Here is a 24,989-nt window from a genome sequence, read left to right as displayed (position 1 = left end):
ATTGTAATACATTTCTGACCATGTAGAATGTGATTTTAAATGTTCAACAAATGGACTTGTAAACACATATATGAATGTAAGCATAAAAATATCTGTGGCAAAACCATTTCATATTTGCTAATCATGTTAGACCAGATTTTACATTTTCCTTAAGAATAATGAAATGCTCACAATATTGAAATTTCAAAAACTATGTTTCTAATCATACACTTGCTGCTAACTCAAGAGATTTGAACAAGCTGACTTATAAAACGTATGACTTGTTAGGGCTCTTGAAGAAATCACTAGCATCTACAAGAGACTGGCCGAGTGAGTCTGAACAATGTTGTTGCATGGACTACCTTTATGTGTTGTTTATAGCCTTCACACACATAAGGCAACAATCCTCCTACTCTTACATTCTAAACAACATTAAGTCCTTAAGAGTCTGAGCAAGGCAGATTCAAAGCTGGAACTATTTATTAAGCTTCTCCTAGGCTTTTCTATGGCTCAGTCCAACAGCATTCCTTTCAGGGATATTTGTTAATATAAATAGATCAACGGGTGCATGTCAGTTCTTTGGCCAGCTCCCACCTGAAGAAATAAACAAAGTTTGAAAATTATAAAAAGTACTGTTCAAGTTTACAGGACTGGGTGAATATAAAAGTTTAAATCACTTCTCAAATCTATTTTTTTCTTATTTCAGAGCCTATCTCATATACAGTCTAAAAACTATTGAGTTTAAAACTGTCCTAGAAATACTCTTTGGATATACTCTGCTTTTAGAAAATTAACATCTCAGTTTAAAAGTAGAAACAATTTTGATTTGGAATATGAGTCAGGAATTCCCACTTGTCTTCTAGAAAACCTGAGTTGAGCTCCTAATATCTATGTTCTTAAAACACTGAACACTGTCAGAAGAAACCAAGGGATGGTGGCCTCTGGCAGGATAATTCTCTCTTGCTGTTCTGGTGTCAAAAGCTGATGGCTTTTAGCAATTTCATCAACAGAGGGAAAATGAGGGAGGGAGGGAGGGAGGGAGGGAGGGAGGGAGGGAGGGAGGGAGAGAGAGAGGGAACAAAGAAGGCAGGCATATATATATATATATATATATATATATATATATATATATATATATATATATTTGGTGGATGGAGCTGAGCCCCAACAGATATACTTTATTTATTCTCTCTGCATTTTTATACCTTCATAGACAGAAGTCCTTTATAAAATTACCTCCTAGGTAAAACGTTACACAAAAGGGGAGTTACAGAAGAATGTTGATATAAGTTCAAAGCAGTGCTTCATTCTATAAGCTCATTATAAGTTCAAAGCAACAGTTTCACATGGCCTTGATTTATCATGATGCACACACATGGCCTCATCCTTGGACCTGACCTAGAATGAAAGTTTTTCCTTGGTCACAAATCTGTCCCAAGGCTATTTTTCTTCTTAGTGTAGTTTATGAAAGCTCATTGTATTCTTTGTTATGTTACACTTGCTTACTATTCTATGAGAACGGGGCCCATTCTGTTCTTGATTCTAACTTTAGTACATCTGTCTTTCTGACAAAACAAATAAAACCATCTCTTTAAATTTTCTTCCTAAAACTATTTGAATCAAATCAGGACTGCTATAAAGTCATTAATTCATCCAAACAGCATTAATTCATGAAAGTTCATCTTCATGTTGATCTGCCCAGTAGGGTGGGCCAATGCCCAAGACTTGTGAGTCTCCGTAATAGTGGTGGGCAAGGCATATCAGCAGCAAGAAGCAATCCTGGGACAAAGATTCTGGGGCTGTGCCTCTCCAGAGTGCACCCATCCCAGCCATGAGAACTCACTTGCTTGCCACAGCCTTTCCTAGATGACATCTGTCAGAGTCTCAGCAGCATCAGAAAACCTGAAGAGAAACTAAAGCAGCTGTGAGCCACTGTAAGAAAAACCATCTTGTCCCACCAACCACCAGTGTGCTCTTCCTCCCCACTGCCATCACCAGGATCCACCCTACTGTACAGAACACTTCCTTCTCAGCTTTTCAGTGAAACCGTTGCTGCTCTGCCCATCACTCTCTGTGTTCTTACTCTGCCCAGTGTTTAATTCATAGCACCTATGGCCAACAGTAATATATTGTGTACACAAAGTGTAATGTAATCTTCAGAGTAGCAGAACATCTATCTCTTTAATATGTCTCTGGCACCTAGGGTTGAGTATGATCATAAGAAGTTCTTCATAAGCAGTTACTGGATGGAAGGATAGATGAAAGCATGAATGAAAAATGTGCTAATTCCAGGCATCTCACTTCCCCTCCTCTTAACAATTTCTCCTTCAGCTCCCAATAGAGCCTCACCATTTATAGTCTACCCTCTACCCTCTACCCCTGGGTACTGTTTCCATTATGAATCTATACTCTGCCCTGGCCCTACTGCCTCACTAGCCCTTGGCAAACAGTCACCATAACTCTACTTGCCTTGATACTTGATAGTACACAGCAAACATCATTTATGTAAAGTGCTTCGGTACAGAAATGTTTCCTGGTTTTTATACTCTTTTTACACGTTTTGCTGTTCACATATACAGAGTAAGATCTTAGAGATGGGACTCAAGTCAGAACAAGATGTTTGTATATGGTTCATATACATTATACCCATAGCCTGGAAATTTTAATATAATACTTTAAACAATTTTTTCACTGTTCATTCATGCATGCAGAATATATTAATCATATTTACCTCATAATCCTCCTCTTATCTCATTCCCTCTCCTTTCCAACTTCATGTTTTCATTTTTTTTTTTATACTGCACTGACTCTTCTTGGTGCTAATCATATGCATATGGTGTGGGCTACCTTCTGGAGTGTGGTTAGCATTACCAGGGGCTGCATCCTTAAAAAACTGATTTTCCCTACTCCAGAAGCCCTTTAAGTCCACCTATATTTTGATTACAGCCTATTACAATAAGAATGCTTTGCTTGTGACATCATGTCGGGCACCCAAAAAGTTTGGGGCTTTTGAGGTAGTTCTGACTTTCAATTTTTGGATTAGAATATTCAACTTGTATACTGATGGCTTTTTCCTATCTCTGAAGTAGGATCTACCCAGTATGTTCACATGAATGAAAGATGCTCTAACAGCAAACTGATTTTTATAAATGAAGTATACCCAAAAAGTAGGCTTATTATATAAATGAATAAATACTAACAGTATTTTCAGTGGCATGAATGAAGTTCCTGCTTTATGTGTGTATACATGTTCTACAAAACATGTCACATGGGAAAGACAAAACACCTAAAAAAGGAAAAAAAGAAGAGAAAAGGAAAGTTAAGGAAAGGAAAGGAAAGAAAAGGAAAGGGGAGGGAAAGGGGAGGGGAGGGGAAGGAGAGGGAAAGGGGAGGGGAGGGGAAGGAGAGGGAAAGGGGAGGGGAGGGGAAGGAGAGGGAAAGGGGAGGGGAGGGGAAGGAGAGGGGAGGGAGAGGGGAGGGGAGGGGAAGGAGAGGGAAAGGGGAGGGGAGGGGAAGGAGAGGGGAAGAAGAGGGGAGGGATGGGGAAGGAGAGGGGAGGGGAGGGGAGGGGAGGGGAGGGGAGGGGAGGGGAGGGGAGGAGAGGAGAGGAGAGGAGAGGAGAGGAGAGGAGAGGAGAGGAGGAGAGGAAACTCCTGAGTCTCTGGTGGAAATTGGACATGTGTATGAGTATTGGTAGCAATGTAATAGCCACATTAATTTTTTAAAGAGCAATTTAAAAATCACTATGAAGATCACTTGCATTTCAATCTGCAAATATTTTCCTATCTTAACTGGAAGGTCCATAACTGAAGACTTGGTTTAGTTTGGAATCAGCATTGCTATCTGGTGGAAGAATGCCAACGTTTGTATGATAAATGAAATAGAATGAGAGATTTGTTTACTAAAGGGTATAATGTCCCATTGTTGAGTTTAATAGAACTCTTCTGGTTTTATTTTTCTTACTGTTCATCCATGCATACAGTATATATAGGAACAGCACTGAACAATACTCATGTACCAACTGCGGTCCTGGATATTGATTTTAGATGCAGGTAGATAGATGTTTAATGGTAGGTGTGGAGTGAGCAAGGAAAAGTAACCAAGTAGGACAGGGAGATAAAGACTATCTCCAGTGCTTGCTATGTCTGCAGTGCCTGAACACTTTATAACACATGTACATTGGCTTTAGCAAGAATACCTATAAGAACGTGAACAGCAGAGCATGGCATCTATTATATCTTTGATTATACAACTTGGAAAAGAGATCCAGTGACCAAATGAGAGGGTGAGATGCCACCTTTGATATGACGTACTTAGAAGTGTACTTAGATGCCTGCATTTGTGAAAGATAATGGGGAATGAAAATTTTATGTATGGGTGCATATTTTATATACAGAAAGTATTTCAAATGTGATTTAAAGCATGCAACACAAAAAAGTAAACCAGAAGTGCATATGGAACGTGTCTACGGGGAAAAAAATCTTAGTAGCTTCTCTTACTGGTTGGCATTTATTGTATTATAATTATATGTATAATTAAGTCAATATTTTACATGTTTAGAGTTTATAAACAACTGAAATGAGCCCATGTTTATTTTTATTTTATTATGTGCCAAATTATAGGCACATACTTATGATTTCTGTACGTGGTGGCCAAGGCAGGAAGGTCAGGAACTCAAAGCTGGCCTTGGCCAGATCAAAAGGACCAAACCAACCTGAACTAAACAGAAAGACTCTATCTTAGAAAACCAATGAAATTAAAATAATGAGCTAGTGTACTGTACAGATGCCAAGCAGGTCGTATGGTTGAATCAGAAGGTTGGAGAGAGCCATGCTTCCTTCGAATGCATAATTACACCTGTCCTACCTAACTAGGTAACCCATGTATTATCTATCCCAGACTAGACAGTGCAGAGTAAGATGTTGTGAAAGCGATCAATGAAACTAACGTATTACTGCTCCTTTATGTGGAGGTCAGCAATACATGGCAGTACCAGTGCTATAGGGATTTTCATTTTGAGAAGTCTCCTAATGTTCGGAGGAGATGGTCCATTCCTGTAGGTCTGCTTCTGCACAGTTGGACTGTTTCAGATTAGGAACCTGTTAAATTGCTCAGGATTATTTTCAAAGTAACAATCCAGTGCCAGACCCATTCTTTTCGGTGCAGTTGCCATAGCGATAGTTCACTTCTGTTCTCAGAGACCTGTGCCATCCCTGGACCTGTGGGATGTCATACTTACCACCCACCTCTCAACAAAAGTACTCTGGGAAGACAATGGCATTCTCTATTCTCTTTAGCCATAGCTGTTCTTATTAAACATTTAATGCTAACAAAAAGTAACTATTGCCTTTGCAGAGCCAATGGCTATTCAGGAGGAAAAAAAAAAAGCTGGCTCAATAAAACTTGGCTCCTGTTTCCACTCTCCCCCCATCAGAGTCCGGCCACAAGAAGTTAAAAAGCACCATTCAGAGGAGTACGGAAACGGGAATGGCGGCTGAAATGCGGAAGATGGTGAGACAGCCCAGCCGGGAGTCCACGGATGGCAGCATCAACAGTTATAGCTCAGAAGGAAAGTAAGTGACATGATGTCTTTGCTGCATGTGGCCTTAAAGTATGGGCTGTTCAAGACTTCTTCTGAGTCACTTATTCATGTACCCAGAAGTTTCGGCACCTGTTTCAAACCAACCTGACATCCTGGGGACACCCTTGGACATGTCCATGCACCTGTTCAATCTGTCAAAGGAAGAAAGTGAGGTCCTTCACTTAACATAGTATAGAAATGCCACATTTTAATAGCTGTGCAAATGTACCACATTTTCTGTATCCATTGCTCTATTGAGGGACATCTGGGTTCTTTCCAGCTTCTGGCTATTATAAATAAGGCTGCTATGAACATAATGGAGCATGTGTCCTTCTTACTGGTTGGAACTTCTTCTGGGTATATACCCAGGAGAGGTATTGCTGGGTCTTCCGGTAGTACTATGTCCAATTTTCTGAGGAACCGCCAGACTGATTTCCAGAATGGTTGTACAACCTTGCAATCCCACCAGCAATGGAGGAGTGTTCCTCTTTTTCCACATCCTCGCCAGCATCTGCTGTCACCTGAATTTTTGATCTTAGCCATTCTGACTGGTGTGAGGTAGAATCTCAAGGTTGTTTTGGTTTGCATTTCCCTGATGATTAAGGATGCTGAACATTTTTTTCAGGTACTTCTCAGCCCTTCGGTATTCCTCAGTTGAGAATTCTTTTTTAGTTCTGTACCCCATTTTTAATGGGGTTATTTGAATTTCTGGAATCCAGCTTCTTGAGCTCTTTGTATATATTGGATGTTAGTCCCCTATCAGATTTAGGATTGGTAAAAATCCTTTCCCAATCTGTTGGTGGCCTTTTTGTCTTATTGACAGTGTCTTTTGCTTCACAAAAGCTTTGCAATTTTTTAATGAAATTGTTGGACAAATGGATGTATCTGGAGGATATCATCCTGAGTGAGGTAACCCAATCACAAAAGAAGTCATTAGATATGCACTCACTGATAAGTGGATATTAGCCCAGAAACTTAGAACACCCAAGATACAATTTGCAAAACACAAGAAAATCAAGAAGAGGGAAGACCAACGGGTGGATACTTCATTCCTCCTTAGAATAGGGAACAAAATACCTATGAAAGGAGTTACAGAGATAAAGTTTGGAGCTAAGATGAAAGGATGGACCATCCAGAGACTACCCCACCTGAGGATCCATCCCATAATCAGCCACCAAACCCAGACACTATTGCATATGCTAGCAAGATTTTGCTGAAAGGACCCTGGTATAGCTGTCTCATATGAGGCTATGCCAGTGCCTATCAAATACAGAAGTGGATGCTCACAGTCATCTATAAGATGGAACACAGGGCTCCCAAGGGAGAAGCTAGAGAAAGCACCCAAGGAGCTGAAGGGCTCTGCAACCCTATAGGTGGAACAACAATATGAACTACCCAGTACCCCCAGAGCTCGTGTCTCTAGCTGCATATGTAGCAGAAGATGGCCTAGTCGGCCATCACTGGGAAGAGAGGCCTCGTGGTATTGCAAGCTTTATATGCCCCAGTACAGGGGAAGGCCAGGGCCAAGAAGTGGGAGTAGGTGGGTAGGGGAGCAGGGTCGGGGGAGGGTATAGGGAACTTTCAGGATTGCATTTAAAATGTATATTTAAAAATCTAATAAAAAAAAGAAAAGAAATGCCACATTTAATGAATTCTTTCATATAGGAAACATCCGCGCTGACTCTGCCACCAGAAGCACCTGAATGAAAATTTAAAAGCAGGAAACTGGTTTCTGATTTGCAATTTCCAAACTATTCTGAGCTGTATGATGTTGTAAATCTGACACATTTTTTACACATTGGCAACTTACATTTTCCTGTTTTTAAAATACCACTAATTCATTTTTACTTTAGCATAGAAAAAGAAAAGACTATCTACCTCATTTTTCTAATTAAAGTTTTTTAGTTCTGAAATTACTTAATTCTGAATGTATAATGATGCATTTTTTGTTGTTTGTGAGAACTTTTACTAGTATGTATGGTTACTTAACAAAATCTGCATTTTTCTATTTTTAAGATTTTAGGGGTTAAAGCTGGACTCTTTCAGAGGAAATCCTTTTTCTAAGTAACCACTATGTTTGTTTAGTGGTTCACAATAGATGAAACACCTATGAGTTTTTCATATTTATCCAGCCACCTTAAATCTGAATAAATTAGGATTTGCAAAATAGCTTCCTAGGTAAAGGCTGTGCCTAATGACGTCCAGAACCCACATAAAAGTGAAAGGAGAGAACTGGTTTCTGAGGGTTGACTTCTGACATCTATACAAAGCCGTGGCAGGTGCATGACTTCTTATGTACACACACACACACACACACACACACACACACACACACACCATACACACACACTAGTAATAGTAAATACAGATTTTCAAAGTTGAAGCCATTAAATGTATTCTCTGTAAGAGGTTGTACTGTCCTATAATATTTACTAAATATACTAGCAGCTGTTTAAAATGCTCATGGGTAAACATGTAACGTTAATGAGATTAACTTACAAATATCTAGAAAAATTGACATGTTATAAACGGTAACAGAGTCTTCCTGAATGGAGCCTCAGTCCTTAAAGTGAGATTATAAACTGACAAAAGCCAGCTCTAGTCAGGGGAATGCATTGGACCCGGGACAAAAGGCCAAGGTCTCAGGCCTTGGAGGAAAACTTCCTTGCTTATTCTGTGGTTAAAAACCCCCAGTGGCTGTGGAGATTAACACCTGAGGTTTAACAGCAGGGGATTAAGTTGTTCTTCCCTCCTGCAGGCCAATCACTGGAGTGCAAGACGGAAAAGCTAACTCCTTGTCAGCTAGGGGAAGGTTTGCTTGCAGAAAGAAGCACTCATTTTGAAAAGAGACTTGAATATTTATGAAAGGGAGAAAAAGGGAAACTACTTTCTATTGTCATACTTAATTCCTATATCTTTTCAGGATACATGGTCACATGGTATTCCAAGCAACTCTTTTTTTTCAAAAGTCCACCTTTAAAACATAAATTCAAATCAAATATTGAATAAGAAGTTGCAGCAGAGATGCTTACATGTGTTTCTATTGAGACTAGTTGTCTAATTAATCGTTCTTTTTCTGCCACTATATCTACAGGTTCATTAAGAGGTTAAAACAATACTCCTCATGTGATAAATTAGCACAGTTTTGTCAAGAGGCAAATCATCTGCTTTGTGTCTCATTAGTATTGAAGGATTGTATAGATAAATCCAGTCAATATTTTATCTTTTATCCTTGCACTTACAATAAATTGTCCAATCCCAGTTTATGACCTTTAGTTATCGGATAATGGTTTTACAACCAGCCTAGAAGGAATGTTTTCCCTGATCGTAAATTTGATCTAAACCTGCTCTCTCTTCTAGTGCAACTAGCCCATGACACATGAAGGCTTACAGAGCCCTCTTTCCAGGCCTTTCCATAGAGGGCTCAAAACTACTAGTACACATTTAGGAATTCTATGATTATTAGGAATTAAGAAATCACTTATTTGTTTGTAAAGCTTTACTACAAGAGAATACATCTTCACTGATCTGCAGAAAATCTGCCCAATAGGGTGGGCTAATGCCCAGGGATAATTATACTATTTAATAATAACAGGGAAGACATAATAACAAGAGTCAATTATGTGATAAAAATCTCTGAAGACCTTGCAGATCAGCTCACCCATCGCAGACCATGCAATATGAAAGGCTATCTTCAGAAGGCCATGCTACTTTTCTGTCTCCTAGATGGATTCTGATAATAAAACTCCCTCCTCCCAGTCAGATGAAGTGTTGAGCTTCCTATGCCAGCCTCACAGGTGACGTGAATAAACAGTAAAACAGCTTCCAGCTGGGCTCTACCTTTGCAGATTGGACCACTTCAGAAGAAACTAGTGAGAAGTCTAATTTGGTTTTGCTCTTATGTGTTTGCTATAGCTTAATATTTCCTGGAGTTCGCGTGGGACCTGACAGTCAGTTCAGTGATTTCCTTGATGGATTGGGGCCAGCCCAGCTTGTCGGCCGCCAAACCCTCGCCACCCCAGCCATGGGTAAGGATTCTTTTTCTGCAGTTTATGGTTGACAAGGTCATTTAACATTGCATAGTAGCATTACAGATGAGAGAAGGCATCGCTGTTCTCGCACATAAAGTATAAATGACATTGAAGGATCACAACACAGCTGTATGTTATGATCCACAAGTAACAAGCTTAAAGAACAACATCAAAAACAAATGCTTGAAAGAAGTATGGCTAGGTGGCTTCATCAGAAATGAGGCGGGATTCACATAAAATCCATAGCTAGCTGTCCACCTGAAAGCCAGGTTCCTAGAAAGGACAGACGCCTCCTCTTCCGTTAGAGGAATTACTTTTCTTACACAAATTGGAGGTTAAGAATGTGAGTCACCCTGGTTACCAACCCTTGTTCACGGTTCAGACTAAACGATCTATATCTACTTTGAAAGCATAGCTAAGCTGGTTACATATGGGGGCTCTCTAGGAGTAGGGAATTGCAATCACCTGATTTACATCAGAGATTGCATGCAGTTTATAGGGATACAACAACTTATAGAAGTAAAGGTAAGCTATTTCTGAAGCAATTGACAAGCACAATAACATCTTTTTTTCTAAAAATAATATTGTAAATACAATCACCAGATAGTACACATAGGCACAGCCTTTATAATGGACACTTAGCAATACATGTGGAAGTTTTGAATGTCCAGAACTTGGGCACAGCTTTTATAATGGACAGTTGGTGATCTGTATAAGCATTTTGACTCACTGTATGGTTAGAGCTATATACTTAAGATGTGGAAAATTATTATTAAGGATATAACCAACAAGATATTTGACAATTCTTTTTTGTTGTTTAAGGGGGTTTGTTTTGTTTTTTCAAGACAGGGTTTTTCTGGGTAGCCCTGGTTGTCTTGAAGCTGACTCTATAGACCAGGCTGTCCTTGAACTCAGAGAGTCACCTGCCTCTGCCAAGTTCTGGGGTTAAATGGATGTGACACCCCCACCCAGCTGGCAGTTCTTATAAAATTGTTCATTATACCTCAAATGGCAGTAATGTAAATAACCCTCCATCAACAGAAGATTTCTTAAGTAGGTAAAAATGCTATCTATTTTCTGGTCTATGGTGTCAATACAACAAAAATACGTTGTCATGCAGACAGTATTTATGCAGTTGTAGTAGTGACCAAAGTATCACCAGTAGCTTTCTCTCTTCATATTGAAATTGAGACAATTATACTTTGTCATTGCTAAGTAAATATGGCAGTATCAGAAGGGCAAGAATACTGTACCAGAGTCTTCTTACACACATCCTGTAAACACCTTAATGTTGCAATTGGCAATTCTTAGTCAGCTAGCATGCATATCTCTAAGATGAACATGGGAATCATCGAGCTGGCACCGTGATTGTCCTCTGATAGACGCATGCCCCCCCACACACACACGCACACACGCATGCACACTTGAAGCATGCACACACTCAAGCAGCCCGCATGCGCGCTTGAAACATGCACATCAAAAAGCAGATAAACATTATAAAATCTAAACGTGGGTTAGTACCAGATAAAAATGTAAAATACTTTAACAAATTGATTTGTAACCTGAGAGAGAAAAGTGGATGTGAGCAGAGCATTTGCCTCAGCAGTCATCTCCCGTCTGGGAGATAAACAGCTCTGCATCTTCTGCCATCTTCTCTCCTGATCTTGAGTAGAAGCTGACATTTTCTTTGGTCTTCACTTGCAGGCGATATCCAAATCGGGATGGAGGATAAGAAGGGTCAGTTGGAGGTTGAGGTTATCAGAGCCCGGAGCCTTACACAAAAACCTGGCTCCAAATCTACACCTGGTAAGGAAAAGTTGCACCATTTTGGACAGGGCTCTGTTAAGGGGTCTTTATTTTAACTGTTATGTGTATATGCATGTACATATATGCATGCATGCAGTACTCATAGGGGTCAGAAGAAAGAATTAGACTACCTGGAACTGGAATTACAGGCTGTTTTAAACTGCCATGTGGCTGCTAGGAAGTGATCCCAGGTCTCTGCAAGAGTAGTGTGTGCTCTTAACTAGTGAGTCATATCTCAAACCCCTAGGCAAGACTTAAATATGGAAAATCTTAATAATTTTGTTACATATAGGTTTATGTTTGATCCAAGCCAAAATCATGTAGAATAATGCATTTGAGTCTTACATTCTTGATTTTGCATCATTTGTTTGCTTAAAACGCAATTTTATATGATCTTTGATTTTATAAAAATGGATCTGGGATTTCTTTGCATAATCATTCTGTTGAGACGTACTAGGGAAATGCTGTGATTATTTAAAAATAATTATAGCCATTTCTTATACTAAATATTTGTTCTACAAACCTAAAACTACAAAAGAAAAAGCATTGAGGTATAAGATGTGGACCTCCATTTTCATGCCAGCCCTGACTTAAGTAAATGAGTTAAGGTGACTTCAGGGACACTTATTTGACAGGAGAAAAATCACAGCAGTGGTGATGGATGCATTTTAAGGAGTCAGATGTTCAGAGCGATGGACATGTATATAGCAGTTTAAGGTACATCTAATAAGAACCTCCAATCCTGTAAGGCTTGGACTAATAAAAATAGAATTCCAGCAATATGTTTTTATATGTCTGCTCATCTTGGTCTAGCTCCCTATGTGAAAGTTTATCTTTTGGAAAATGGAGCCTGTATTGCCAAAAAGAAGACAAGAATTGCACGGAAAACTCTCGATCCCTTGTATCAGCAGTCCCTGGTTTTTGATGAAAGTCCACAGGGTAAAGTTCTTCAGGTCAGTAAACTTTGCTTGGTTAATTACACTGTGATATCTATTAGCTCATTGAAGACGTGGACAGCATTTAGGAAAATCTGTTCAGTAAAGCCTAGCTTATTAATGTCCATGAGTAGAAAGATAGAAACTGGTCAGTTTATAGTACAGTATGTATGGCGTTAAGAATATCTGATGTATATAGTGTGAAGAAACAAAATGCAACATCTTTCTCTTTTCTTCTTTGTCTCTATACTCTGCAATCCTTAACCTTTTTCCTCTTCTTGATACATAGCTGTAAAGAATATAGATAATATAGAGTTAGATAATACGTACTACTGGTAATAATATGGATGATAGAATATAGATAGATGATTATAGATAAGTAGATACATAAATGATAATAAACAGTTGATAGACAGATGACTGATGATTGGTCAACATAGATGGATTGACAGATAGATAGATGATTATAGATATAGATGATTGATAGATAAATGATTATACGTAGATAGATGATAGATAGATAGATAGATAGATAGATAGATAGATAGATAGATAGATAGATAGATGTAGATGATAGATACACAGACTGATAGATACCATGGCTTAATGTTAAGAATGACTAATCACTACTTAGTATCAGACATGAGCTATAAAATGGAGGATGTAGAAGAAAGTGTAGAAACAAGCACATAACTCAGCCATGTTAGGTACATCCGTATATACCTCTTTCAAAATTTCTAATATCTTTGTGCCCTAAATATCATTATCTCTATAGTAAAGATTATATTTTAGGATCCCAGAAATAAAGTGCTTTGTCAGTGTGACAGTATATTGAGAAAACATTCTTAGATTCGCAAAGCACATGAATGTTCCAGTACCAAACTTTTATAGATGACCCCAGGATTAGAACCCGAACCCCAAGAATGTATACTGGAAGGCCTACCTGACACAAGTGTAGTTAATAGTAATAAGTGCCACGAGCTCATTTTCTCACTATTAACCTGATTAAATCAACCTGGAGAAAACCATCAAGAGAAACCACCCTCACTTGTCTTCCATCTGCTCCTTCACTAACACATCTATACTTTAAAAGAAGTATGCGGCATGATCTCACTTTGTTCACAGAAGCCATCGAAAATGTGCTCCACTGGACCCTTGGTCAGAAAGCTCATTTTACCTTTCTAGATTAGCAAAACTTACATTGTGTATGTCTGTACCCTCATCGTTGTTTATTATACAAAAGTCACACCTATATATCAGCATGTGTATATGTGTGTGTATATAGCATGAATAAACACAGGTATAGACATTTGTTTGCATGCAGCTTTCTCTTAGACATTCTTGCTTCTTAACCTTTACTTACTCCACACATTTGCAGAATGTCCTCACGTGTGGACCAAGGAAGTTCAGATTTACAATATATTTCTCTATCTGCAGGTGATTGTCTGGGGTGACTATGGAAGAATGGACCACAAATGCTTTATGGGTGTGGCTCAAATCTTGTTGGAAGAACTTGATCTGTCCAGCATGGTGATTGGATGGTATAAATTGTTCCCTCCATCCTCCCTGGTGGATCCCACACTCACTCCCCTGACCCGCCGGGCTTCCCAATCATCACTGGAAAGTTCGTCTGGGCCTCCCTGCATCCGGTCATAGTAAACTCCTAACCTTCCAGCCAAACTCTACATTTCAGGATAATTATCAGAACCAGATATTTCATGATCAAGAGCATTGTTGGAGACAGACAATCAACTTGTGTTTTGCCTGTAGTAGTTGTTCGATAATTGTGTCCCAATTGTTGTTTAAAACATGGCTTCGTATGACAGAACAAGGCAGTCAATCACATTGCAGTAAGAATCGACATGCTAGTGAGAGCCACTGACACTTCTTGCAAATAGGAAAGAGAGAGAGAGAGAGAGAGAGAGAGGGAGAGAGAGAGAGAGAGAGAGAGGGGAAGGAAACCTCAAGTTCACACACACACCAAACTGAACAAACTGGAAAGTCTCACTCTGTGAAAAGGTGTACTTCACACATTTCTGCACAGACCACAAGCAGTGTTGTTTCCCTGGTGTTTGAGATTCTTTAGTTCTTCTGAGTGCTTTCCTTGTTTGAGCGTTGTTTGCTGGTTTTTTTCCCCATTGTCTCTCTTTCTCTGTCTTCACTATATTTGTTCTTTCCACTAGTTTGTTTGTTTTGTTTTGTTTTGTTTTTCATTTTTTTGTCTTTGTCTTTCTTTGCTTCGTCATAACAGAGTTATGGTGTTCACAGAGACCCTTCCTTTCTTTTTTCCAAAAGCACCAAAAAAGGGCTGAAGCCGTCTCTGTAGCATTTTCCCCAAAGTTTTCAAAAGCTGGGCAAGGTAAAGCCAGGGAAGGGTATCAGCGGCAGCCAGTTTACAGTTCTTCCAAGTCTTGTATGTGGAATTTACACACACACACACACACACACACAGACAGTAAAAATCATCACCCAAACTAGTAGTTGCAGAATCACTTCTCAGTGAAGAGCGTATCTGTTCCCATTCCAGATAATTCATTGCTATTTTCCATTGTTTGGCACAGAAGACTTTGAAGGACCTAGAACTGATGCTGGGGATGAAGGCTAACCACATAGTAGTGCTTTGGAAACCCTTTCCGAAATGCCTTTTTACTTCCTGATAACAAAAGAAAAAAAAATGTTCATGTGTAGAAACCATGCTCTCAACTCCCCAAAATGGTGACTAAGAATGGATTTGAGCCTAAGACACTTTCAGCTATGCCCAGGCTTCTCAGCCATGCCCCAGAGTAGACTTGTCTGCCCTGGAAAGAGCATAGTATGAGCTGTTTAATATTGCACTGGAAATTCCAGTTCATAAACTCTGCACTAAATTAATGTTTTTATTGGATTTCAGTTTACATTTCTTTAAGGTCAATGCAAGCACAAAGCTTGATTTTTTTAAATGCACAATATCTTACTTTGGGGGAAGAAAAAGAATACAGCCAAATACCAATTTGCATATTCTTCATAATTTCCCTTGTGACCTGTGTATGTGCTGCAGGCGCCTGCTTGGTCCTGCAGCTGCATCAATATGCACCCCCTCTCCTTTTATGAGTCGTTCAACTTTTTGTGATTTCACAGTTAGAGCAGCATGACCTGGAGCTGTTCAAAGCTGCATGCATTTTGTATAAAAAAATATGAAAAAGAAAGAAAAAAAGCAAAGAGACAAAAGGTTATTTAATAATGTATGTTAGCTCCATATAGGCTGGCTTGTATGTTGCATGTACTTGTACAGTTTGCTTGTTAATTACTATATTGAAATAACCAAGAAATCTAAGCCATCCATTTTTGTTATAGACATTTTGCAGGTTTTAGCCAGACTCAGTATGTGGGTCTGGTGTGAAATGTCTATAGATGGACTTTATTTTTTACCCTCTGGAAAACATGATGTAGTATGGACCAAAATTCCTTCTAATAAATATTTTGGTGTCGATTCCTCCTGTGGGGCTGTGACACATGTAGACACTGTGTAAACACTAGGTTTTAATCCATAGACATACTGCCTGCACCAAGTGAATCATTTATTATTATTTACACATGTCAGAATTCCCTGTCCATTATCCCACGGGGCACAGATTGACCACCACCCACCATGCTGTGCAGGAAGAACTGAAGCACTTGGTGCACTTCTACTAGATTCCGTTCTGTCTTAGTGGCCAACAATCAACCGATTAAAATTGGGTAGTAATATCTTTCTATCTTGACCACTTGTCTTAACAACCCCTTGTGCTTTTAAGTGGACTTCCCACTCATGTATGTAAACATGTTTAATAAAACTTACTTTTCATGTCAGTTGGTAGCCATCTGCGTTCTATGTTTTGCCAGCTTTCCATTGTGGGTTCTTTGGTGCAGAAGGAGAACCAGGTGTTGGGATAGGGAGGCTTGGGTTCGCTGTCTGCTGTGGGCATCTGATTGACCTGTCACTGCACTATATATGTCTTAACAGACAACCTGAAGGGTACTTTGCATTACATATGAGTATTCACTTTGTCAGCCTGTCTTAAGTGAGCACATGTCTATACTTCTGAAAAGTGGTTTATTAAAGACAATAAATCTCAGTAAGAATCAAACGAAGGTCGTTTCTCTGCTGCTGTTTGAATGTGCTAATAAAAGCGACAACTCTGTCGTCCACTTGACAAATCATTTCACGTTCTATGACGTAGTTGAAGAATCAATCTTTGCACCTCTTGTTATAGTATCTTGGCTTCCTCCTAGCCTTTTCCCTCTGATCCGCTGTCTAGCTTATAAGACCTTGCCTACAGTAGGCTGACTTGAAATAAACTAAGTCTGCACTGACGCTGAGTCACCAAGGTAACATCTCCAATACTCATAGGTAAGTCTCTCGTGAGCTTTTGTAGACTACACTAGCATCCACTTCATAAGGAGAAATAAGAACAGTGGTATCAACATCCTATCTGACATACCCAAGCAACTTAAGACTCCAGCAGGTGTTTGAAGTTTTAAAATGAACATGTGACCTCTTGCCCATGGAGTGGTTTAATGAATGGGCCCACCAAAGATGAGATTACGTATTGTGTTAGGTGGAGAGGAGGCTAAAGCTGTGTTCAGTTCCATGTACAACAAACCATCAGAGTAAAGTGTTGCACACATGCTCATCACCATATGGTTGCCATGTGGTTGTGTGAGGCAGAGGACAAAGCTGCCCCTGAGACCAGGGTACAGGCAAAGTCAGTTTTAGGCTAGACAACATGAGAAATATTTCCTTTCAAATAATAATAATAATAACAATAATAATAATAATAATAACAATAATATTAAAAAGCTACCAAGCCTCAGGACTTCAGGGTCTACACTGACAGAAAAAGGGAGATGCCAATTTGAAAGAAAGTTGAGCACAGTAAAGTGTTTGGAGAGTTGAAAGAGAAGGGAGAAATGATGTCATTACTGCAAAAAAATTATTTAAACATTAAAAAACTCATTTTTGGTAAGATTTCATAGTTTGCTAACTTTTCTTAAAGTTTCAGTCTAAGATAGATATAGATATAGATATGATTTGATATTACTTAGCCAATATTTAGGGTTTATGTCCTAAAATTTAAAAAAGGCCTTGCCTCAGAAAGACTCCTGACTATTAAAAAAAGTGATTGCATAAACCGTCAATCAGGATGGCATCTGACTTGTCTGTAAAGAGATCCCATAAGGCTATGCTGGACTCTCACAATCAGAACTGTTGTGACTCCTGCTTGATACAGCAAGCTCCACAGTTTAGATTCCAGAAGAAGAGAAAATGCTGCTGATTGAGAAAGGGGGCAGACAAGGTCAAAGCTCCCACAAGCTTGAGTTCCTGCTCTAATAAACATTTTTCCATTAATATATTTATTCACTTTACATCCTGATCAATACCCCCCCCCCCGGTCTCCCTCCCTCTTACACAGTTCCTCTCCCATCCTACCCTGCCTTTCTCCTCTATTAGGGTGGAGCGATCTCTGATTATCCCTCCTCACCCTGGCACACCACGTCTCTGCAGGGCTATGCACTCTGTTCCACTGATGCCAGACAAAGCAGCCCAGTTAGGGGGATGGGATCCACAGGCAGGCAACACCTCTTGCTCCAGTTGTTGGGACACCCACAAGAAGACAGAGCTGCACATCTGCTACATAGGTGCAGGAGCCTAGGTCCAGCCTGCTATGCTCTTTGGTTGGTGGTTCTTTATCTGAGAAACCCCAAGGATCCAGGTTAGTTGAGTCTGTTGGTCTTCCTGTGGGGTTCCTTATCCCCTCTGGGGCTCTCAGTCCTTCCCTGAGCTCTGTCCAATGTTTGGCTGTGGGTCTCTGAATCTGTTTGAGTCAGCTACTGGGTGTAGCCTCTCAGAGAACAGTTATGTTAGGCTCATTAATAGTGCCAGGGATTGGTGCTTGCCCATGGGATGGGTTTGAAGTTGGACCAGTTATTGAATGGCCATTACCTTAGTCTCTGCTCCATGTTTGTCCCTGCATTTCTTGTATTTAGGGCAAATTAATTAGTGTCTGACACTGACTGCTCTTGACCTGGATCTGCATTTTCCCTTATGGGAAGGACCTAAAGCCAGGCCATTCTTTTTTAATGCAATTCCTGCCCATCTTGGTCTCCTACATGTTACTTCAGTGACTGCAGTTACTATGCAGGATAGACAATAGGAGAAGAAGCAGCTTTTAAAGGCTTTTCTCAACTATCCTCCTATGATTGGTCAGCAACGGCATTTTGCAACTTCATGAGTACATGAGTCACCTATGGCTCTCAGGAATAGTATAAGTGATAGAGACAAACCAAAGCTTCCCCTAGCTAGGTCCCAGATTATTGTGGGTCTTAAACTTAAATTGGTTTTGAAGTACCCTTACTTGACTTGCCTCTAATCCAGCAATGATCCCTCGATTCTGCACCAGCCATAAATCTACATTAAGGAGCTGAATAGAACGTCGGGCCTGTAGACATTCAAGGTGCTTCGCTGGACTTAAAATGTAAGTTATTTCTTTCCTGATCAATGACATCTGTTTACAGGGCACCATATCTCCTTTGGCTAGATGTCATCAGTGCCTCTTACAGCACCTATTCTTTTTTCTTTTTTCTCTTTTCTTTTTAATATCTGATACTGAAAGAACTCAGTGGGGAAACCCCCACTCAGCTCCCGATTCGGCGTGCACCCAAGAATCACGAATAGAACACAACACCTTGATGTAACAACAAGAGGTTTTTTAATGGCGGAGCTCCGGGTCGAAACGTATCTCACATAACAGGAGACAGTGGATTCGACCACGAGGCTTGGAAGCTAGGGGTTTTTATAGAAAAGGAGTGGGGCTGGGGGAGGAATTGGCGCGGTTTCACATGATTGGTCCATTTAAACATCAGCAGCCTGTAACATTTAACTTAGGTCAGAGGGGTGGGAGCTAGGGAGGCGATGGGCTTGCCCGGGCATGTCCTGGTCTGTTCTGCTATGTTCTCAGCCCCAGGTTTCAAAGCTCAGAAACAACTCTTTGGGCTATTTAACATACATTACATGAATTACAGTTTTATTTCCTTTCATTACCTATGACAGAGTTAATAACTATTTTTATTAGATAGTTTCTTTACTTACATTTCAAATGTTATCTCCTTTCCTGGTTTCCCCCTCTGAAAACTCGATATCCCAAGAGGATGGCCTTGTTGAATATCAATGGGAGGAGTGGCCCTTGGTCCTGAGAAGCACCTATTCTTTATATGGTGCTTCCATGCTGAGTGGAGCCACTCAAAGGAAACAAAAACATTTTCACTTCTAAAAAGTCATGCTTGATCTATTTATTGGGCCTAGTTTAATAAAATATATATATTACTAGATATAAAGTCACAGATTAACCACAACAGAGCAAAACTTAGTGGCTTTAATAGCTCATTTTACCATTTGACACATCACCCAGAAAATAAATAGAAAATAAGTACATTAAATAAACAAAAGATTGGAATTGAAAGGCACCATGAACAGATGGATATTTACAGACTGTTCTTACCAGACACATTCTGCAGAGTGCATGTTCTTCGCAGCAGCTCATGGAGCCTTCTCTAAAACCGATGACTATTGAGATAGAAAGCAAGCCTCAAAAGATACAGAAAATAATCAGCATCCAAACGCTGACACCATTGCATATACTAGCAAGATTTTATCGAAAGGACCCAGATGTAGCTGTCGCTTGTGAGACTATGCCAGGGCCTAGCAAACACAGAAGTGGATGCTCACAGTCAGCTAATGGATGGATCACAGGGCTCCCAATGGAGGAGCTAGAGAAAGTACCCAAGGAGCTAAAGGGATCTGCAACCCTATAGGTGGAACAACATTATGAACTAACCAGTACCCCTGAGCTCTTGACTCTAGCTGCATATGTATCAAAAGATGGCCTAGTCGGCCATCACTGGAAAGAGAGGCCCATTGGACACGCAGACTTTGTGTGCCCCGGTACAGGGGAACGCCAGGGCCAAAAAGGGGGAGTGGGTGGGTAGGGGAGTGGGGGTGGGTGGGTATGGGGGACTTTTGGTATAGCATTGGAAATGTAAATGAGCTAAATACCTAATAAAAAATGGAAAAAAAAGATACAGAAAAGCAGAAATAATCCCTGGACTTTATTTGACCACAGTGGGACAAAGGTAGAAAGCAACCCTGAGAGAAGCTACAGAAAAGACTTAAAGTTGTGGTGCTTAAACTATGTTATTCAATCATGAATGTGTCCGTGAGAGAAATAAAGCTAGAAATAAAAAGTCTCAGATGTGAGTGAAAGTTAAAGTACAAGGCATTCTGTTTAAGCTCTGCCACACAGTTACCTGGCAACAGTCAGGTAGGCCTGACTTCTGGGCCTAAAGGGGGCTGCTTGCCTGCTCCTTGCTCTTTGCTTTCTCTTGCTCTTGCTTTCCCTTCCTATTCTCTCCCCATTCCCTTCCCCCCTCTCTCTCCCTGTGCCTATGACTGGCCTCTACATCTTCTTCTTCTCTTCTCTTCTCTTCTCTTCTCTTCTCTTCTCTTCTCTTCTCTTCTCTTCTCTTCTCTTCTCTTCTCTTCTCTTTTGTTTTCTCCTTCTCCTTCTCCTCCGCCTCCTCCTCCTCCTCCTCTTCTCCTTCTCCTCCTTCTCCTTCTCCTCCTTCTCCTCCTCCTCTTTCTCTTCCTCCTCCTTCTCCTCCTCCTCTTTCTCCTCCTCCTCCTTCTCCTCCTTCTCCTCCTCCTCCTTCTCCTCCTCCTTCTCCTCCTTCTCTCTTCTCCTCCTTCTCTCTTCTCCTCCTTCTCTCCCCTCCTCCTTCTCTCTTCTCCTCCTTCTCTCCCCTCCCCCTTCTCTCCCCTCCCCCTTCTCTCCCCTCCCCCTTCTCTCCTCTCCTCTTCCCCTTCTCTCCTCTCCTCTTCCCCTTCTCTCCTCTCCTCTTCCCCTTCTCTCTTCCCCTTCTCTCTTCCCCTTCTCTCTTCCCCTCCTCTTCCCCCCCACCCCACCCCTACCCTCTCTCCTCTTCTCCCTCTCCCCCTCCCTCCCTCTCCTCTCTCCCTTTCCTCCCTTTCCCTCTCTCTCCCTCTCCTCCTTCCCCCTCTCCCCTCCCTCTCCCTCTCCTCTTTATTCCTCTTCCTCTTTCCCATCCCCTCCCCTCCCCTACCTCTCCCTCTCCCCCTTCCTTCCCCTCCCCCCTCTTTTTCTCTCTCTCTCCCTTTCTCTGTCTCTACTACCCTCTTAACTCTCTTTCCCATGCCCTTAACAAACTCTATTCTATACTATACCATAGTGTGGCTGGTCCCTCAGGGGAAGGGATGCCTTAGCATGGGCCTGCGGAGGCACTCCTTTCCCCTATACCTGACTATACCTCCATAGAACATACTCTCCCCCTTTATCTTTTTATGAACACAACATGACATACTAAAACATATAAGGTACAATGAAGGTAGTGTGTGAGGGAAGTTCATAACTCTGAATACACAGATGGAAAAATCAGTGACATCTCAAATAATTCATGGATAGAGCTTAAGGCCTGGGCAAAGCAACAAAAAAGCAAACCCAAAAGTTGCAGACAGAGAGAAGTAATTAAGATTATTGCAGAAATTTGTGAAATAAAAAATTAAAACAAAAATAACAAATGAAAGGAAATGTTATTTAAAATACTAACATTATTGATTAACCCATAGCTAAGTAACCAGAAAAAAATAAAGAAGAACAAAATTAATGAAATTAGAGATGAACAGGGAGGCATTGTGACTGGTATCAATGAAATTCAAAAAAATCTGTAGGTCCTAAAATACTAAACGGGAGAAAAGGGATAAATATATGTCTAGGCTGAGAGAACTTTTTTCACAATTTTTTTTCTACATTGCATCTTAATCTCAGCCTCTACTTCCTCTTTTCCTCCCAGTCACACCCTTAAAAATCTCTCCCCACACTGCAACCTCCACTTCTCCTCAAAGAAGAGGAAGCCCCCCTAGGGTACTATTGAGCCCTGGGACATCTAGTACCATCAGGGCTAAGCACCTCTTCCCCAACTGAGGCCCAACCAGGCAATCCAAGTAGGGGAAGAAGAGCAAATGGCAGGCAAGAGTCAGAGACAGCCTGCTCTCTGATAGTTAGGGGACCTACATGGAGACCAAACTGTACATTTGCTACAAATGTGGCAGGGAGGGGTCTAAGTTCAGCCCTTGCATGTGCTTTGGTTGGTGGTTCCATCTCTATGAGACCCAATGGGTCAGGTTAGTTGACTTTGTAGGTTTCTTTGTGGTGTTCTTGACTATTCTGGCTTGCTCAATCTTGCCACCCCCCCCCCCCTTCCACAAGACTCCCTGAGCTCTGCCTGATGTTTGACTGTGGGTCTCTGCATCTGTTTCCATCTGCTGCTGGATGAAGCCACTCAGGTGACAGTTATGCTAGGTTCCTGTCTGCAAGCTTAACATTTATTTATTATTATTAAATAAATGTATTCATTTATTGACTGGTGGGGCAGGGGTGGGGGGCTCTTTCCCTTGAGATGGGTCTCAAGTTGGGCCAGTCATTGGTTGGCTGTTTCCTCAGCCTCTGGTCCATTTTTATCCCTGCAGATCCTGGAAACAAGATGAATTTTAGGTTGAAGGTTTTGTGGGTGGGTGGATGTCCCCTCCCCTTCCACTGGAAGTCCTGCCAAGGATAGGAGGAGGTGGCCACTTCAGTCACTATATCCCCTGCTGGTAGGAATCTCAGGAAGGGTCATTCCTATAGCCTCCCCCATCCCAGGTCTCCAGCTAGTCCAGAGATGCCTCCCACTGATTTCCATTCTCACTCCCAGCCCTTCCCTGCTCCCCTCCCTCACACCCTGTCTCCAAAACTGATTAACATCCACAAGCCACTCCTCACCCCTCCTCCCATCCACTTCCATCTCTCCATTCACCTCTGAATATTTATTTTCTTTCCTCTTCTGAGTGAGAGTCACACATATACCCTTGGGCCTATCCTATTACTCAGTTTCTTTGGGTCTGTGTATTGCAGCATGGCAATCCTACACTTTATGGCTAATGTCCAATCACAAGTGAGTAGATACCATTCTTGTTGTTTTGGGTCTGCTTTACCTCACTCAGGATGATAGCCTCAACTTCCATCAGTTTGCCTGCAAATTTCATGACACTTTTGTCTTTATCACATTTTCTTTATCTCTTCTTCAGTTGAGGGACACCTCGACTGTTTCCAGTTTCTGGCTATTTCAAACAAAGGTCTATGGACAACGTTGAGCAAGCATCCCTCTGATACAGAGGGGCATTTTGTGGGTATATTCCCAGGTGTAGTATAGGCGAGTCTTGGGGTAGAACTAGTCCCAATTTTTTGAAAAAACACCAGACTGATTTCCAAAGCAGTAGTACAAGCTTGAATTCCCACCAAGAATAGAGGAGTGTTCCCCTTGCTCCGCACCCTCATCAGCATGTGCTATCAACTGGGTTTTTGATCTTAGTCATTCTGACAGGGATAAAATGGAATCTCAGGGCCATTTTGACTTGCCTTTTCCTGATGACTAAGGATGTTGAACATTTTTAAAGTTATCCTCAGTCACTCAGGATTCCTCTGTGAGGAATTCTCTCTTTAGCTCTGTACCCCATTTTTGATTGGGTTATTTGGTTTGTTGAAGTCTAACTTCTTGAGTTCTTTATATATTTCGGAAATCAGCCCTTTGTCAGATGTAGGGTTGGTGTATATTTTTCCCATTTTGTAGCCTGCCATTTTGCCTTATTGATGCTGTCTTTAGCCTTGTAGAAGCTTTTCAGTTTCATGAGGTCCCATTTATTATTTGTTGATCTCAGTGTCTGAGCACTTGGTGTTCTTTTCAGGAATTTGTCTCCCATGTCAATCAGTTCAAGCCAGTTCCCTGCTTTCTCCTCTATAGATTTAGTGTGTGGGTTTTATGTTGAGGTCCTATATCTACTTAGACTTGAGTTTTGTTCAGGGTGATAGATGTGGATTTGTATGCATTCTCCTACATCCAGATACACAATTAGGTCACCACCATTTGTTGAAGATGCTTTTCTTTTTCCATTTTATGGTTTTGGCTTCTTTGTCAAACATCAAGTGTTCATAGGAGGGTGGGTTTATTTCTGGGTCTTTGATTCAATTCCATTGATCAACACTTCTGAGTTTATGCCAATACCATTCAGTTTTTATCCCTATTGTTCTACAGTATAGCTTGAAATCAGGGATGGTAATACCTCCAGAAGTTCTTTAATTGTTTAATTTGTTTGTTTGTTTGTTTGTTTGTTTTTCTGCTATATTGGGTTTGTTATTGTCTTTTTATTGTTGAATTGAGTTCAAAGATGTGGCGATATATCATTAACAAACAATTGCTAATTCCTGTTATTTTGAGGTTGTTGGTGTTAGTGTCTGTGTGTAGTATATGAGTATGTATGCTTCCCTTATTTCCCTTATTTATTTTCTGTGTTTCCTTGTGTGTATTTTTCCTACTTGGGCTATAGTTTTTCTTCAAGTATTTTCTGTAGGATTTGATTTGTGAATAGATATTGCTTAAATTTGTTTTTGTCTTGGGATATCATGTTTTACCCATCTGAAGTAACTGAGAGTTTTGATAGTTTTAATGGTCTAGGCTGGGTTGGCATCTGTGAAGCTTTCTTAGAAGCTGTAAGACATCTGCCCAAGCCCTTCTAGCTTTTAGAATTTCTGA

General features: G+C 40.6%; 1 protein-coding gene across 5 annotated transcripts in view; it reads left to right on the top strand.

The window, feature by feature from the left end:
- Rims1 (regulating synaptic membrane exocytosis 1) overlaps positions 1 to 16,438 on the top strand; it is a gene marked incomplete in the record, with an annotated part of 520,187 nt that extends 503,749 nt beyond the window's left edge. For all 5 annotated transcript variants that reach the window (NM_001012625.3, NM_001012624.3, NM_001012623.3 and 2 more), the window contains 5 exon segments: positions 5,414 to 5,552; positions 9,476 to 9,588; positions 11,296 to 11,397; positions 12,211 to 12,350; positions 13,770 to 16,438. In NM_001012625.3, coding sequence (NP_001012643.1) covers positions 5,414 to 5,552; positions 9,476 to 9,588; positions 11,296 to 11,397; positions 12,211 to 12,350; positions 13,770 to 13,988 — 713 coding nt within the window.
- Between the last annotated feature and the right edge of the window lie 8,551 nt (positions 16,439 to 24,989).

This window comes from Mus musculus, chromosome 1, assembly GCF_000001635.26.
Source record: "Mus musculus strain C57BL/6J chromosome 1, GRCm38.p6 C57BL/6J".
NCBI lineage: Eukaryota > Metazoa > Chordata > Mammalia > Rodentia > Muridae > Mus > Mus musculus.
The sequence above is the reverse complement of the archived record's forward strand: the minus strand, read 5'-3'. Positions and strand labels throughout refer to the sequence as shown.